General features: G+C 42.4%; 2 protein-coding genes across 4 annotated transcripts; both read right to left on the bottom strand.

Annotated features, from left to right (window-relative positions):
- Nucleotides 1–1,240: 1,240 nt before the first annotated feature.
- Nucleotides 1,241–9,335, bottom strand: LY96 (lymphocyte antigen 96). Of its 3 annotated transcripts, XM_081204189.1 has the most exons (6): nucleotides 9,318–9,335; nucleotides 7,764–7,879; nucleotides 5,493–5,588; nucleotides 4,397–4,525; nucleotides 3,039–3,091; nucleotides 1,241–1,652 (listed from the first exon to the last, which is right to left on the bottom strand). In XM_081204189.1, the coding sequence occupies exons 2-6, from the start codon at nucleotides 7,867–7,869 to the stop codon at nucleotides 1,551–1,553; spliced, it is 486 nt and encodes a 161-aa protein (XP_081060315.1). In that variant the 5' UTR covers nucleotides 7,870–7,879; nucleotides 9,318–9,335; the 3' UTR covers nucleotides 1,241–1,550. The 3 variants fall into 3 exon arrangements, with proteins under 3 accessions (XP_081060315.1, XP_081060314.1, XP_081060316.1); XM_081204188.1 differs by lacking the exon at nucleotides 9,318–9,335 and having other exon boundaries at nucleotides 7,764–7,937; XM_081204190.1 differs by lacking the exons at nucleotides 3,039–3,091; nucleotides 9,318–9,335 and having other exon boundaries at nucleotides 7,764–7,946.
- Nucleotides 9,336–11,627: 2,292 nt separating this feature from the next.
- Nucleotides 11,628–13,471, bottom strand: TMEM70 (transmembrane protein 70). The gene is made up of 3 exons (XM_081204137.1): nucleotides 13,198–13,471; nucleotides 12,882–12,993; nucleotides 11,628–12,241 (listed from the first exon to the last, which is right to left on the bottom strand). Exons 1-3 carry the CDS (start codon nucleotides 13,402–13,404, stop codon nucleotides 11,793–11,795), a joined length of 768 nt encoding a protein of 255 aa, XP_081060263.1. The 5' UTR covers nucleotides 13,405–13,471; the 3' UTR covers nucleotides 11,628–11,792.
- Nucleotides 13,472–16,602: the final 3,131 nt, after the last annotated feature.

Genomic DNA, 16,602 nt, shown 5'->3' with positions numbered 1-16,602 from the left:
TATTGCCAAAGACTTCTCTTCTCTCGTATAAATTTCAGCTTTGTGTTGAAATGTAACAGACTGTACCTCTGGTCTCCATGGTCTTTGGAACTCACTGCTCATATTTGTTTGCTCTATGCTTGCGTGTGTTTATGAGTACATCTGTCAGCTGAGGATAATACTTCAGGCATCTGATGAAGTGGGCTCTCATCCACAAAAGCTTATACCACAATAAATCTGTTCATTGTCACAAGCCTCTTTGTTGTCTCCTCAAAGGAACTCCGGCATTCCTTAAGAGTTCTTTCACTAGAAACCACCTGGCTGTGACATATTAATGTGAAAAAAGGAATACTCACAGTTGCAGCAGAGACTGTGATGCTACATGATGCACAGGGAACATCAATAATTCCTTGTTCATTGAGACAATGCTCTTTTGTTCCGTTTCTTCTGAAGTGTGACAAAGGAAGCATTGAAAAGTGAAATTAAGCACCAGCCTTGGCTTTCTCATCCTCATGGAAAGCGGTAAGCGGAACAGGGTGTGATGTCGCCATTTTCTATACGCTCCCTTACCGCAACGTGCTTTGTTGCCAGTGGCGTAGCGTGGGGGGTGCAGGGGGGGCCGGCCGCACCGGGCGCAACACCTGGGAGGGGCGCAGAAGAGACTCAAGTGCTAAAATTCACGGGTTAGGGGGCACAAATTACTTGCCTTGCCCCGGGTGCTGACAACCCACGCTACGCCACTGTTTGTTGCTGCTGTTCATCAAACACAAATGTATTGTTCTCTGCAATGGATCCTTTGTTAAGGATTCCTCATTCAGTTTTGGCCACAAAATCTGAATTGCTCAGAATGGCAGGCATCTGAAATTCAGCAAGTGACATCATAAGCTTTGCAGGATGTGCAAGAGGCATCATGACCCTAGGGAAGCCTGTGATATTTTCAACGGTTCCTAAGCTGCTTTGGGGGGGGGGGCTTTAATTGTATAGTGTGTGTGCAGCCTGTCAGTAGAGTCTCAAAGCAGTTAAAATAGACGATCCAATCAAAATGCAGTATGACACACAGATCACCTGACCATGTCGCGTGGACATTGTACATGCACCTTGGCTTATGTTGCAGTTCTATGGGCAGTGAAAAGCAAAATGGGTGTGCTAAGCCCAAAGCTTAGTCCTGTGGCCTCCTGCATTTATACTTGCTTTTATACAAGCTGTTAATTCACCAACAGCAGAGAGTGATGTGGGAAAAATAGCAAGAAGGAAAAGGCAGTCACGGCAGTACTTTTAATCACACACCAAAAATGTTCAGTAAATTATGAAAGCAACCAGTTGCTGCTCAAGGAGTACACAGATGTGTGTACTCATATGGTGTGTGTGCATATGTGTAAATGTCACACACACAGAACCAGCCTTTAGCAACAGCGGTGATAGAAATGAACATTTGCTTTCATCTTCTAATTTTTCAGACAACAGTCCTGGAAAACCAGAACCTTTCAGCTGATTATTTCTGTGACTAGATTTGATTCCACTGCTCTCTGGAAAATAGCTCTTGTGCTGTGAAATGGTTGAGAAGAACTTCTTTAGTTTGAAAGTGGCTGTTTAATGATGATTGTGTAATTCAGGCAAGCTATCAGCTCCTTGTGATGACCAGCGAATGCTTTTACAACAATTGTGTATTCTCCCTAAAAGAAAGAAAATGAGTTAATTTGTAATTGTGAAAGGTGCTTATATTGTGCGTTCTTAAGTCTCAGCGATTTCATTGGAGCTGAGGGCTAGTTTAGAACTATCTGCTGAAGTTGCCTCAAGTTGATATTTCAGGGGATTCCGGAATAGTGAGTCAGTGGTCCAATGCGTCAACAAGCATTTGTATTATTACCGTATTTTTTGCTCTATAAGACTCACTTTTTCTCTCCTAAAAAGTAAGGGGAAATGTGTGTGCATCTTATGGAGAGAATGCAGGCTGCGCAGCTATCACAGAAGCCAGAACAGCAAGAGGGATTGCTGTTTTCACTGTGCAGCGATCCCTCTTGCTGTTCTGGCTTCTGAGATTCAGAATTATTATTTTTTTCTTGTTTTCCTCCTCCCAAAACTTGTGGTCTGCAGCCTCTTATAGAGTGAAAAATATGGTACTTACTGGTTTCTGTCTTTTTGAAAAATTTCCCAGAATGTTAGGTAACACAGTATTGACATATCAGAGTAGTCATAAAAGTGGTTGCACACAATATAGTCCTTGGCAAGTTAAACCAAGCCCTGTGTGTATTCATCTGCACATGTGACACTCCCAGGCAAGCAAACTGTTCATTCATGTCAATGGAAAGCAGCCTCCATCCTCAAAAGGATGGGCTCGCCAGCAAGCCAACAGTTGTTCCTGTAATCTGAAGCAGAAAGCTATTCAAGAAGTTGGTGCATGCCATACTGCATGCTGTGATCTGTTTGCAAGTCATGGCAAGACATAGTCTAAAATAAACTATAGTTTACTGTGAATGAACCATTGTGCTGGTGCATGCTGATTAATTGTACTCACTTCCCTCCTCCCTTGGGAATAAACCATGGAGTTGTGTGTGACCCCGATCTTAAACAAAACACAAGTTGTAAGCTAAGAACAAAGCTTGGTTTCCATTTGTGGTTTATCTGGAGAGGAACAAACCATGAGCACTGCTAAATGTTGTCCACTCACAAAAATAATAGCAGAATTAAATTCCTCACACCCAAAAACATATTTTTAAGACCCCTCACAGAAGAAATTTGCAAAAAATTAAGTTTCACCCCATAAAATGACACAACCTATACATAACACCAAGTTAGCCCCTCCATTCAAGAGAGAGGCTCTCCTGGTGCCTTCATTACATATCTTCTCCCGGACCTTTGACTCTAATGAGTCAAATCTATGGCCTTTTGAACTTGGGGGGCAGTATTGTTTTGTTTGTTACTATGCTATTTATTCTTATATTTTTATATTGTAAACCACTCAGTGATCCTCAGATAAAGGATAGTATAGAAATTTAATTAATAATAATAATAATAATACATAATACTTTTATATTATCAAGTTTTGATTCATAAAGTACCTCTGCATATGTTGGCTCGTTACCACTGATTCTCACAGTTGTGTTTATTGTCTCTGCAGAAGAACAATCATCAAGAACTTGAGCATGACAAAAACAACATTATCCCATTATTCTTTCATTTCACTTTTAATTTCACTTTTCATTTGTATACTGCCTTTCTATATACACAATTTGGTTTACAAGCTGAAAAAAATTACAATTATACAAATACTGTATCTGTACCTTAAGAAGTTTACACATTTCTTCAGTGGGTGGGATTTCTAGAACAAATGTAGAGGGGTAGCATCTAATAGAGGAGCCTCAGAAGTGAGATTTATAGAATGTTGGAAAACTGACAGAAAGTACCACCTTGTTTCAGAACCTAAGTTTTAAGGCCTAAACTGTAACACCTCTACAATTTGGTTTAAGGAACTGAAGTAAATATAAGCTGCACGTTTTCCATCTTGTTTAGAAACCTGTAACATCCACTGAAATTAATATATAAATTTACTGTTTCTTGAAAGAATCCTGTCTCCTGACACATCTTCAGTTTTACCCTTTTTTGTTGGGAGGGGGTAATCTGTTTAACTTCCCTAAGTCTCCCAAGTCCCAGAGTTTCCTTTCAAAAAGCAAAAATAGCCAGTAGTGAGAGGGGCCACGCCTCAACTTTCCAGAGGCCAGTTGCTATGGTATTAATGGCACCCCACATGAACTGAAAATGTGCCCTAGCACAGTGCTGTGGGTGCATGTTTGCTAACATAGAACTACCCTTGTGCATAGCAATTAGTGCAATACTGGTTTAGCCCTATGGAAGTCATTGATGGAAGAGTATGGCTGGGATGAGAATCAGTTGAAAGTAGCTACCTGTATGAGGGAGAGGCTGCCTTACACTGAATCAAAACATTGACCCCTCTAGCTCAGTACTGCTTACACTCACTGACTGTAGCTCTCCATGGTTTCAGACAGGAGAACCTCCCAGCCATACCTGGAGATGCCAGGAATTGAACATGGGCCCTTCTGTGGGCAAAGCACATGCTCCCTTTCCCCACTTTACCACTGACTATATCATTAGTTTAGCCTGGTAGCAAAGACTTAAAAGTCACAACTGTTGTTCTGCTATGATCCGGCTAGATCTAGAAAAGTGTGATGGAGGGAAAAAGTGATGGCCCCATGTAAGACCTACTCTCGTCCCAGTACAATTTTGCATGTCTTCTACATGTGTCCCAGTTTTTGGACACACAACTGTCCAAATACCTTTAGCAAACAAACAAACAAACAAACAAACAAACAGGAGACTTAGAAAAGCCTGTGGAGGATTTCAAGCTAAGAGCAAATGCAGACCCTATATGTCAGCTAAAGGTGCCATAATGTACTCTTACCTCCCTTCAGAGCTCCACAAAATGTATAGCCATCATCCACACCTTCGCAAAGGGTACCTTTCCATTTTACGGCTTCAAACCCTTTAGACCATATGTTTACATGTGCTCTCAAAATGGTTAAATCAGCCCCTATAAAAATTAACACAATAAAGCATGTTACATGGCAACAATTTCAGTTACAATCTTGACAACATTCAATGGCTTTTTCAGGGAAGGCAAAAATACACTTGTGATCTAGAACACTTTCTGAGCTCATTCAAATCCAAAGGAATTTTTACAATGTATTTTGTGTAATAATCTAGATGAATGAGACATGAATTGTAGACTATTATCCTCATACTTCCACCTCTTCACACACACAGCTTGGAACAGATAAAAGCTTCATTCTCCCATTGTGTCATTGTTTCCCATATTCCCTTTTCAGTAGCAAACGCAGGATTGAAAATTCACTAAGGATACCTGGCTCTCAGAAGCATTAGCAAATATAAAATGTCCGGAAAACAACAAAAGGTTGCTTTGCTTGCAGTATTACAGAGAACCTCTAAACGGACAAACAAAATAAGAATACATCCAGGGTAAATTATGTGAAATGTATGGACAAACCAATGGAAGTGGGATTGGCTCATGCCAAATGTCTCTCCTTCCCACCTCCACATGATGATAAAATCTTCTCTAAAAGCCTAAGGACAAAATGGCTTCATTTGTGAGTTGATTTTCAACATCTGCTTTCTGTCCTTGAGCAGCTGTGATAAACGTCTTCTTCTGCCCAAGTTTTAACAGCATTCCTTCTGGAGTTCTATGGAATAGGTTGTATCACTAGTGCAAGGCAGGACACGTGATTTTCACTAATACACCCTGCCTCAACTTAGCACCCCTTCCCAAAAAGTGTTTCTGGAGATTGGGAGACGCACCCCTCCCAAGCAGTATGGGATATGGCAATCAGATCCCCTCCCCACCTCCGTGGAACAACCTCCCATAAGTACAAAGCCACCAGTTAATACAGCCCAGCAATGAATAAAACTTTCAGGTTGAAGTGCATCTCGTAGTAATGTAAAGCAATGAGCTTGGTGTTACTTGAAATAGGAATATATCTTACTTGGAATCCAGAAAAGAGTTCCCCGCCATTTTCTATTACGCTTTAGTGTACACGGCTCTACTGTAAAGGAGAAGTCTTTTGTTGGAAGGCCTCTACCTGCGTAACAAAGAAAGTTTAATAATGTTGCAAATCTCATTACAAAATGGCACAAACCTTTGAACTTCCTTATTAGAGCCTCTGCTGAAATGCAAAATGCAACACACTTCACCTTTGAAGTTAATATTGTTGCACTTCACCCCAATCTCTGAGAGGTGTGAGATTCCTTTGGAATGAAGGACAGCAGAGAGAGAGAGAGAGAGAGAGAGAGAGAGAGAGAGAGAGAGAGAGAGAACTGAGACTATGATGGAGGGGTTCGCAGCATTAACACTCCAAAACAGTCAAATCAAAGCACATAAAGTTTTCCAAAATCATATGATAAGAGGAAATCTGTACAGTGTTTTCCCTGAGGGAAGTATTTTTGTTTGGGGTTTTTTGGAAAATGTCTGCTGTATATTCAAAATATAAAAAAACTTATAAAATAAATAAGGAATCAGTTTTGTTGTTTTTTAAAAAAAAAAACACCACTCCAAAAGGGTCTTGCTTTTCGCATCGCAGCAGCCTTGGATTCAAACAGAAATCAAGCATTGCTCTGTCTCTCTGGCTTTTCATCCTGATCACACTGGAGTACAGTACTACAGACACCCACGTTGCATTGTGCTACTTTATCCATTGATCTGTGGTGATGCACTTGGAAATACAGTAAAGCCACCCTTTTATGGTTATCCACATATATATATATTTAATACCTTTAGCTAACCACATGTACTTTCTAAACAATGAGCGCTCACACCTTCCTTTGTGGGTGCCCTTTGTGGGACCACGCACAGCACCTTGGTCATATGGGACCCACCAGCTGTTTGGGCTGGCCTCCCTCCCTGTGCTAATCATTGGAGGTTCCTGCCTAACCTCAGCCAATCAGCACCACAGGGAAGTGGGGCCAGTTGCTTAAATAGGAGGCGGAGCCGACAGCAACCGCCGAATCCTTTAGTCTATCTTCCCTTAATGGGGGTGGGGTGAATTCACAACCTCCCCCCCCCCAGGGCAGCAATTCCAGGGTCCCCTCTTAAAGGGGTTTGTATATGGGAGTCACTGGCCATACACTGAAAGGTTGTCAGTGAACTTCCCTACCTTGCAGGGATATGGGGTGGGCTGCCAGCATACATAAGCATCTTGCTGTGCACCCTCCCATATCCCATTCACCATGAGGAGCCCCAGTTCCCCCGGCTGGTGGAGCTGGGAGAGATACACGCCCAATGCCTAAGCCAAGTCTTCCTACATCTGAAAGGTTTAATAAAGTTGTGGCCAATTTTTATTCCATAACACTTTGTCACGAGTCATTATTCCTTCTTATCGTCTCTCTGGGCTGGGGGTCTCTGCCTGGACACACAATAGCAGTAGCATGGTATGTTCATCAAGGCCAAGTGAAAGTCATAAAAGAGGAAGAAGTTTCCGGGAAAGAGATTGGCAGAGGCCCAACGATAATACGTTACAAAGTGTTAAGATGGTGAATGAGGAATGAGGAAGCTGTCTACAGGCTCACAGAGGGACAAACAAACCGGGCGAGGCACCAGCATCTCTGATCTGTGTGAAGTTTTAGAAATGGCAGCCACCTCAGGGGAGGCCGACCCAGATCAGCACTGATATGCAGGGCGAGGGGTATAAACCTTTATACACATACACACTTTCCCCTGTGAAAATTGCTTCCCTTAAACTGCTGCTTGTCACATTAGCATGCACACATAACTTTTTCCATAATGTAGCAAATAACAGTGTGTGTGACTTCTGTTGGGGGGAAATGGAGGCAGGTAGAAAGAGTTATGCACATATCCTGGCCTGGTCACATTCAAATCACACCCCTACCCCCACAGAACTGCTATTTGCAAATGTTTAAAGAGACATGAGATGCATGAAAACAACTGAATTTGGCCTTCAGCTAGTATGTGCCAAGTGTGAAATATCTCCGATAGCACCAAAGTATATGAGGACCGAGAAGCAATGGCTGATCTCCCTTGAAAACTATAAAAGCCAGCAATTATTCATGTTGTTCTCCAGCATTATTTGCAGCACACTCTTTTTTTCTGTCTTACTTAAAGAAACGGAAATTGGAGACAGAAATTAACGTGTGCAATCCTAATGAAAACACCTGGAGCTTTAATCAGAGGAAAGGGGGAAGTGATCCTAATTATTTCACAAACGCTATTGGAAATTAGAGCCATCTGATACTTTACTTACTGCAGTTGGAATATAAAATGTCTACGTCGTCTGAACTGCAAAGCAGGTGTCTGTCTTCTGCCACAGTAAATCCACAAACGGAGAGAATCATAACAAGCAGAAACATGTTTCTATGTCTGTAAACCATTTCGAGAGCAGGTCACATAGAAGGATACAAGACGGTATTGCATCATTTTTACTTAAGAGGAAGAAAGTTACGCTTAGTCACCCACCCTCAGACACGTGATTTCAGGGGCTTTTTTCCCCTTGTCGTTTTTAATTATGCTTCTACAGAAGGTGCGCTTCAAATGCTTGAAAGCCTTTCCCAGTTGCTTAAGAAGAATACCCTAATTTTGCCTGATTATCTATACCTAACCTAGTTTGGACAAAACTACATTTCAAGAAGTGAATTCTAAAACGGCAAAAGAGAAAACTAGTGAACCATCGTGTTTGTCTCACAATATCAAATGAGGAAGTTGCTCATGATCATCTGAGCTCATGATGGTACCAGGGTGTTCATCCATAACCCTGCTTTCAGTGCCTGCAAAGGTTTTGGGGTGCACATATTGCTTCCCCTCCCATCTGTGCCTGTCCTATAGCTTGCGGTTGAAATCCTATAGTATTTCATATCACATTTATTCAAGAGTTGTTGTTTTTGTACTGCTTCTGTTGTGTCCTCCAAATGCCAGACAATAAAAATGCAGTGATTTGGCATTTCAGAACTAATAAAGCGGAATGACACCTCTCTCTCTTTGTGTGTGTGTGTGTGTAGTTGATAAAAGGTAAGTAGGTGAAACTGTTATGGTTAAAAAGAAATTCAGAAAATATTTCTAGATCTGAGTAAGGTAAAGGTAAAGGTACCCCAACCATTAGGTCCAGTCGCAGATGACTCTGGGGTTGCGGTGCTCAGCTCACTCTATAGGCCGAGGGAGCCGGCATTTGTCTGCAGACAGCTTCCGGGTCATGTGGTCAGCATGACTAAGCAGCTTCTGGCGAAACCTGAGCAGCGCACGGAAACGCCGTTTACCTTCCCGCCAGAGCAGTACCTATTTATCTACTTGCACTTTGACATACTTTCAAACTAGGTGGGCAGGAGCCGGGACCAAGCAACGGGAGCTCACCCCGTCGCGATGATTCGAACCGCCGACCTTCTGATCAGCAAGCCCAAGAGGCTCAGTGGTTTAGACCACAGTGCCAACCGCGTCCCTATTTATTCAGGTACATGCTATGTATGAAAATATTGTTTTCCCAGAGCACCTGCATAGAAACATTTCCTGTAGAACATATTATTGCTATGAAATCTCTGGACTTTGATATAGTTAGGATACACCAGGGGTAGATCTACTATGGAACAAATAAATCTTAAGCTTCAGGGTCCCTAGTCCTGAAGGGGTCCATGTTGCTTAATTTTGGGGGGTCTAGTAGACTCAATTTGACTTGCATGATTCAAATGGATCAATTTTTTGTTACATATATTTTTACAATCCCAAAGTTTGAGAGTCAGTAGCACAGATGTTGTAAAGGTGTTCTGATCTGTTGTGGAACAACCCTATTGAAGAAGAAAGCAGGGGTTACCCAGACCTCGCTGCTGGTTGTGAAGGGGCCCCATGACCACTCAAGCTTCAGGGGCCCCAAAATGGAGGTCCGCTACTGGGATACATGGAATTTCCTTATACGCATTAATTGGCATAACTACACTATTAACTTATAAGAAATCCCAGGAAACTAGGTATCCGAGTAGACACTGGTGCCCACCAGAAAGACCCCCTATAAGTCTATGACACATTCCTATCATGAGTCTCATCCCATCAGGTTTCAGTAATGCCTATTACGGTAGGTCATATTTGCCATCCTGCATTAACAGCTCCAATTCATCTTGCTTGTTTCCCATACTCTGTGCATTAGTATACAGACAACCACAAGTCATTCCCTCCTGCTACTTCCTTCTTGCAGTTTCCTGCCCTTTAGCAGGTCTCTGTAGCAGTTAGTAAGAGACCTATGGCCATTCCTGGACTGAGATAGCTTGGCCGTTGTGGCAACCTCAAGATGATATTCCTTCAATGTGCTCAATGTAGGGCTTCCTCCAGGCTTAGTTTAGAAGTTGCAGCTGGAGTGCAGCAGCTAAGTTGTTGACTGGAACATCCCATCAACTGTCAAGAGCATTTCCCAGCCAAAGGAATGAAGAAGAAGAAGAAGAGTTTGGATTTGATATCCCGCCTTTCACTACCTTTAAGGAGTCTCAAAGCGGCTAACAATCTCCTTTCCCTTCCTCCCCCACAACAAACACTCTGTGAGGTGAGTGAGGCTGAGAGACTTCAGAGAAGTGTGACTGGCCCAAGGTCACCCAGCAGCTGCATGTGGAGGAGCGGGGAAGCAAAGCCAGTTCACCAGATTACGAGACTACCGCTCTTAACCACTACACCACACTGGCTGTATCTGCACAGGCAGATATAGTTAACTCTTTAGTGCGAAAGATAATAGTCGCTTCTACAGCTCTAGATTCCTACATCTTGGCAGCTGATCCCACTCTTTGCAAGGGACCACTCCCCCTCCACCAGTTTATATACCTTCCCCACAAAGGCTGCAGTCTGTGCCTTTGTGGCAACTTCCTCTATTTAGCCCTTTTCAATCCCTTCCTGGTTCTGAGAGACAGTGGTGCAGGAGAAGGTGGGGAAGCGCCTGGCTCTTGTCTGACCTGTTTCTTCCTGCTCTAGAAGCTGCCCCTGCCTCTGGCCTCCTGGCTGGTCCAGTTTCCCACAAATCACAGCCCTCCTTCTCCCAGTGCACACTCGTCAGTGTCATGCCAGTCCCTGACACCAACATTATGTAACACGTCTGCTGAGGGCGATTTACTGGCTGTCAGTATGGTACCAACCAGTGTTCAAGACTTTGGTTTTAGGTATTTACAGACATAAGCAACTTGGGACCAAATTATCCAAGGGACCACCTTGTCCGATATAACCCTGCCCAGCAACTGCATTGCTCACAAGGCCCACTGCTGAGAGTATCACATGCCCCAGGGGTGCTTAGTTTGTACCAGAAAACTGGGCCTTCAGTGCTGCAGGTCAAACTCTCTGAAATCAGTTACTTGAAGTTAGACAAGCACCTAGCATCTTGATACTTAGGTAGCTGCTGAATAAATTTAAGACTTTTCCTAATTTGTAACCCCATAAATTTATGGAATAACAACCATAATATATAAATTGTTGGGATTTTTAGCATATTCAGTACGTTTCTTTGTATTTTATTGCATAACACATCAGTATCGTTTGGCTGCATTTTATAATTCTACAAAATAATATGAAAAATATTGTGTTAATAGTTCCACTTCTTGGAATTATTATACTGTAATGCTTGTTTATGTCAAGAGTCTTTAAAGATGTTGCTATTTTCAAAGGCCTCACCAATGCTACAGTTATGAGTCCCTCTAGTGGTTTATATAGGTAGAGACATCTTAGCAAACACTTGTGCATTCCTTGATACAGACTCTTTTCAGGATATTCAATTCTTAACATTTGAGACCAAAGAGGTTTTCAGGTACAACAAAATCTTAACCCTTTCTTAACCATGCACTCTCCGAGCAATTTAAGAACTGTTCCATCTGCACAGGAAGCTATAGTTAATGGTTCTGAATCCTGGCTTGTTTGGAAAGTCATTAACTCTCATTCCTGTTACATCGGAAATGGAAAACCACGGTTAATGCGGCTTCCTGAATTGTTTCCCTGCTTGAATAAAGGGTAAAAGAGCTGTGTGAGGTTGTAAGGAGTTCATGCATATGTTGGCTTAATTTGATTTTCCAAAGATGACCAAAAGACTCTTTCGTATGATTAAAAGCAAGCCTTAAGCTAATCAAAGATCGACCAAACATCATCCCGTTTATGTAAATTCCTTTTGTAACCAACTCCAGTTTTATTCATTTTAATCTGTGTTCCTTTTACTGAACAAACTACTTTTAATGAAGAAAAAAACTGCTATGGGATTTTGCATCCTGGATTCTATAAAATAATTTTGAATAGTCTGCACGTATACACACATTTTATTCAGAAACATCTATTTCCCTTCACTGGATTCTTTTGATTCTTCGAAGTCAAAGGTGAAGGGCTTGTCATAACCCATAAGGTGATTATAGTCTTGAGGATATTGAAAAAGCATAGGGTTAACAAGCATTGATTTCGTTTTAGCATAAAATGATGTGAACATCTTGCTGATGTCGGGAACCTTCACATCCTTTTGATGGAACACAGTTTTCTTTTCCGCCAAAATAGCATTATACGTAATAGCTGTGTACGTGTCTGTTTCAGGCTTGTGGTACAGGCGGATGATGTAGCCCTTTGTAATCAAATGCAGAGTAACTGGAGTTACAAATGTAAAGAATCCTATAACACTGTAAAACATAACTTGCAAGGGAAGGTTGTCGACAGCCACACCAGTTTTGTAGAAGATAATAGGTATCATGCTAAGACTAAACATGCTGGTAGAGTAAGAGAAGAACTTCACGCCTGCAAGAGAAAGACAAATTAATATTTAGAGACTGGAAATAGCTTGTGAGCCCATACATCCTCAGAAGGGCAGCTATTACTGTGTTAGACACTCCCCCCCCAAAAAAAAATATCATATGACTGTTGTTTAACCCTCACAGAGCTACGATTCCCAGCACCCTTAACAAACTACAGTTCTTATGATTTTGGGGGAGGGGGGCAGAATGTGCTTTAAATGTACTGTGTTTAAGAAAGTTTTTAATGTTTGATGTTTTATCATGTTTTTAATATTCTGTTGGGAGCCACCCAGAGTGGCTGGGGAAAACCAGCCAGATGGGCGGGGTATAAATATATTATTATTATTATTATTATTATTATTATTATTATTATTATGCAGCCCTGGGCTACAGAGAGTGACAAATTGCCACTAGGCATATCAAAGTCCAGGAGAAGCAGTGCTGCACTGCTGACACTCCCCCCCAGCTATCAAATTCACTTGGCAAATCCTCAACTGCCATAGAAGCAAGGCATTCCAACTTACGTCCTTTTACACAAGTTTCTGGTGGACAGAGGGTCCCAATTCCCAGTGAAAAGTAATTTTAAATACTTCAGAGTGTTTAGAACCAAAACATAACAAGACACCTAACCCTAATATACTCACCTAGCACTGCCTTTGCCAAATTTCCACGATAAACTAATCTGCCATGTTCAGAATCTTCATGCAGGGAGGATGTGCTGAAGCAGCGAAGAGGCTGCACGTGGAGAGATGGAACCTAAAACAAAAACAGATAAACATGGATTTTGAGTTTCAGATTGTTATATCTACATGCACCATTCACTAAATCATATGGCGCTTGGCCTAATAGTGCATCTGATGAGTAAACGATCCACCGCCTGTCACCTGACTCCCTTCAGAATTAAAGCAAGCACTCCCGGGACACTACCACTAGAAAAAGAAGCGGTCCACGCGGCAGCACCTGCTCGCTCCCCACGATCGCGGAGAGAGATCCCGGGGCTCCACGCCACCCGAGTCGCGGCCTGTATAGGGCAGCCACGGAGCGCCGGCCCGGCTCCAGGACTCCAGGATGCTTCTCGGTAAGCAGGAGCGCGTGACATCTCCCGGCGCCCCGCAGCCACAGTCGGAGGCTGGACGCGCGAAGGCGAACCCCAGCCCGGAGCAGCATCTCCTGAGCCCCACGTCCTTCCCTGCTTAAGGCGGATCCAGGGCAAGCAAAGCCGCCGCCGCCTCGGTCCTTCCCCTTCCGGTGCAGCTTGGCCGGGAAGGAGGGGCTGGGAGCCGGCTCGCCTTTGCTCGCTTCTCACGCGTGGATTTTAAGACAGGCGTTCGCTAGGAAAGCGGGATCATTGGGTTACAAACCTGCCTGGAATTCTGGTCATTCAGGTGGTAAATCGGGATCTGTTAGTACACCTGCAGCAAGGATTCTTTCGGACAGCAGCAGCAACAACACCCCCGCTCCCGCCCTAATTTGTACTAAAGAAAGTTTGGGTTTATTGGGTGAAAAGGCTGTGAGCTCCCATCACTTTTGGTTTTGGACTCAGGATTCTTTTTGTTTTTTTGGGAACCAGAATACAGTTCTAGTCTACAAAACAAAACAAAAGATCCTGTAAGCCTGAAGTCCGCCCGACCCTGCTTAATATCAAAGAATAGAAATGATATTCTGATTTCTAGTCTTTAAAGGCCCTGCTGTTTCTGGAAGGGATCCTAAGATCAAGATCCGGAGAGTAAGAACTATGGAGCATAATGGGGCTCAATTGCGAGTAAACTTTATTAATTAGATTTCTATCCCACCTTCTCACCAAGTGTGCTTTGGTCAGTGAAATACAAAGTAAAAAAGCGAAACATAAAAACAAGTAGGTATAACATTAGTAAAATGTTTTACTATTTATCAAATTTGAAAGGGGAGGGGGAACCAGTTGAGCAAATTGCACATTTATAGAGAACAAGAGGCTACAAGCACATGGAATTGAACTGTTTTTAGTAAAGCATTCTGCATGGGTTCCAAAGTTTCCCATCATGTTTTCAGTTTTTAGGTCAAAGTAGTTTTATTCCACAACAAGGCTGCAGCTCAAATAAAGCCACAGGGCCATTTTATCTATGGTCTTGTATTGGGAAATGCTCTGCCCAGGTTGGCATAAATAAGTTTATTATTATTATTATTATTATTATTATTATTATTATTATTATTATTATTATTATTATTATTATTATTAAATTTATACCCCACCCATCTGGCTGGGTTTCCCCAGCCACTCTGGGCGGGTCCCAACAGAATATTAAAAACACAAAAAAGATCAAACATTAAAAACTTCCCTAAACAGGGCTGCTTTCAGGTGTGGCACACGTCATTTGAAACAGACACCAGGTAGCACAAACAGGATTAGAGGTGGCCCAAGCCTTTTTCAAAAGAGCACAGTGGCATTTAAATACTATGTTTCTTATCTGTAGACAAATCAGTTGTTTCCAGGAATAACATGCTTGAGGGATTTGGCTAGACATGTTGTTTGGCAATAGTGTTGTGTGTGTTCACTGCAGCATAAATGTGTGATTTTTGATGGCCCAATATTTATGGTGGGATGGATAGATACTGAAATCTCATTTCCTTAATTGTATTCCCCAAACAGCAAAAAAAAATGGGAGTATTTCAGCAGCAAGCAATTTGTTTGGGATCTTATGGTGAAGGTCAGATTCAACATTAACAACAGATCCAATGTGGGTTATAATTTAAAATGTAAAACATTCTGACAAATTAGGGCTTAATGACCTAAGCCAGTGGTTTTCAACCAGTGTGCCATGGCACCCTGGGGTGCCTTGAATGATGGTCAGGGATGCCGTGGGCAACATTAGCCTCTGTCCCTCTTTCCTTCCCTCCTCCGATGCCCTCTCATGCCTCGGCCTCCCAAAGGCTTGCACAGTTGTTTATTGCAGCGGCCCTGGCTACAAGCTCCCCTGGCAAATGCTACCTCTTGGGCTGGTTGCCAGGAGCTGAGGCAGCCTCGGAGTAAGCAAGCAAGTGGGTGAGGGAGCCCAACCAGCCAGTCTGCCAACCCTTGCTTTGGTAATGGACAGACAAGTCCCAGGCCCTTGTGTCAGGGGGCACCTCTCTTTGGGGTGGTGTGGGGCAGCTCAGAGACCAGGGGCAGCAACAATGACTGTCCAGAGGACGCCCAAGGAGAGGCTGAGGGAACACTTCACAAGGGAGGGTATTCAAGAAAGGGTGAGGGACACTCAGCTCTACAGGCAAGGGGTGACATAACTGGGCTCCTGAGCCCCACAGGGGTGCCGCAGAAAGAATATAGTTGGTCAAGGGAGCCGTGGATTCAAAAAAGTTGAAAACTTTGGGACTTGATACCCCGCCATTCACTCCCCTTAAGGAGTCTCAAAGCAGCTAACAATCTCCTTTCCCTTCCTCCCCCACAACAAACACTCTGTGAGGTGAGTGAGGCTGAGAGACTTCAGAGAAGTGTGACTAGCCCAAGGTGGTTTAGTGGTTTACTTAGAACACTAAATCATACTTCAATCATATCAACATTTACAGTCTAATTGAAAAAGCACTTAACTTGGAAGTAATATTAAACTCTATAGGGTTTATGGGAATTAAGTATTGAGATTAAAGGCAACAATCCTTAATTGTGCATTAAGTACAGTATATTAACAGTGCTTCCTATATATTTCCACTCAGAAGTAAGCCCCGCTGCATTTAGAGCTTACTTGTAGCTAAGTCTTGGACAATTCTATTAACTGCAGTGGGGTCTTTGTGTAAGGTATTCTACAGAACATCAGGGAAGTAAAGTCTGCGGTAGGTAATGTAAGCTATACAAGCATTAGGCAAAAATAGGCATACGGAATGTTTTATATACATACAAGATGTGGTCTACATAGTAAGAGCAATGGTGCAATGATGAATTGTTAATTCTAGAAAGAAAGAGAAAAGGCCAATGGACCAATTTTCTGAGGAATGAACTATCTTCCAATTCTGAGTTGGTGCTTTTTGTCCATAAAATAAAATATTTTGCATAAAATAAAGTATGATAAAATATGATAAACTTTCTCATCCAAAACAGTATGATAAATATTGGAAGCCTTGTAGCAAGCTACTGTATGTTAATATGCAACTAAATCATACTCAGAGGAGACCCATTGAAATCAATGAACTATTCTAGCAGGTCTACTCTGAGAGTTATTTTGCTGGATATCAACCATAAGATTTCCCCCTCTGTTTGTTACATTGGTTGTTTATTGATAGTTTTCAGTTAACTTAAAATAATTAGGCCTTGTCTTCTGAAGACATTTCTCATATTATTTTTGCCCTCCGTACTTGAACTATTTAAGATGCACAATTGCCTGATTCAGTAACTGAGTG

Source organism: Podarcis bocagei (genome assembly GCF_964188305.1).
Source record: "Podarcis bocagei genome assembly, chromosome: 8".
NCBI classification, from domain to species: domain Eukaryota; kingdom Metazoa; phylum Chordata; class Lepidosauria; order Squamata; family Lacertidae; genus Podarcis; species Podarcis bocagei.
Note: the sequence above shows the minus strand (reverse complement) of the source record. Positions and strands in the feature narration are given on the sequence as shown.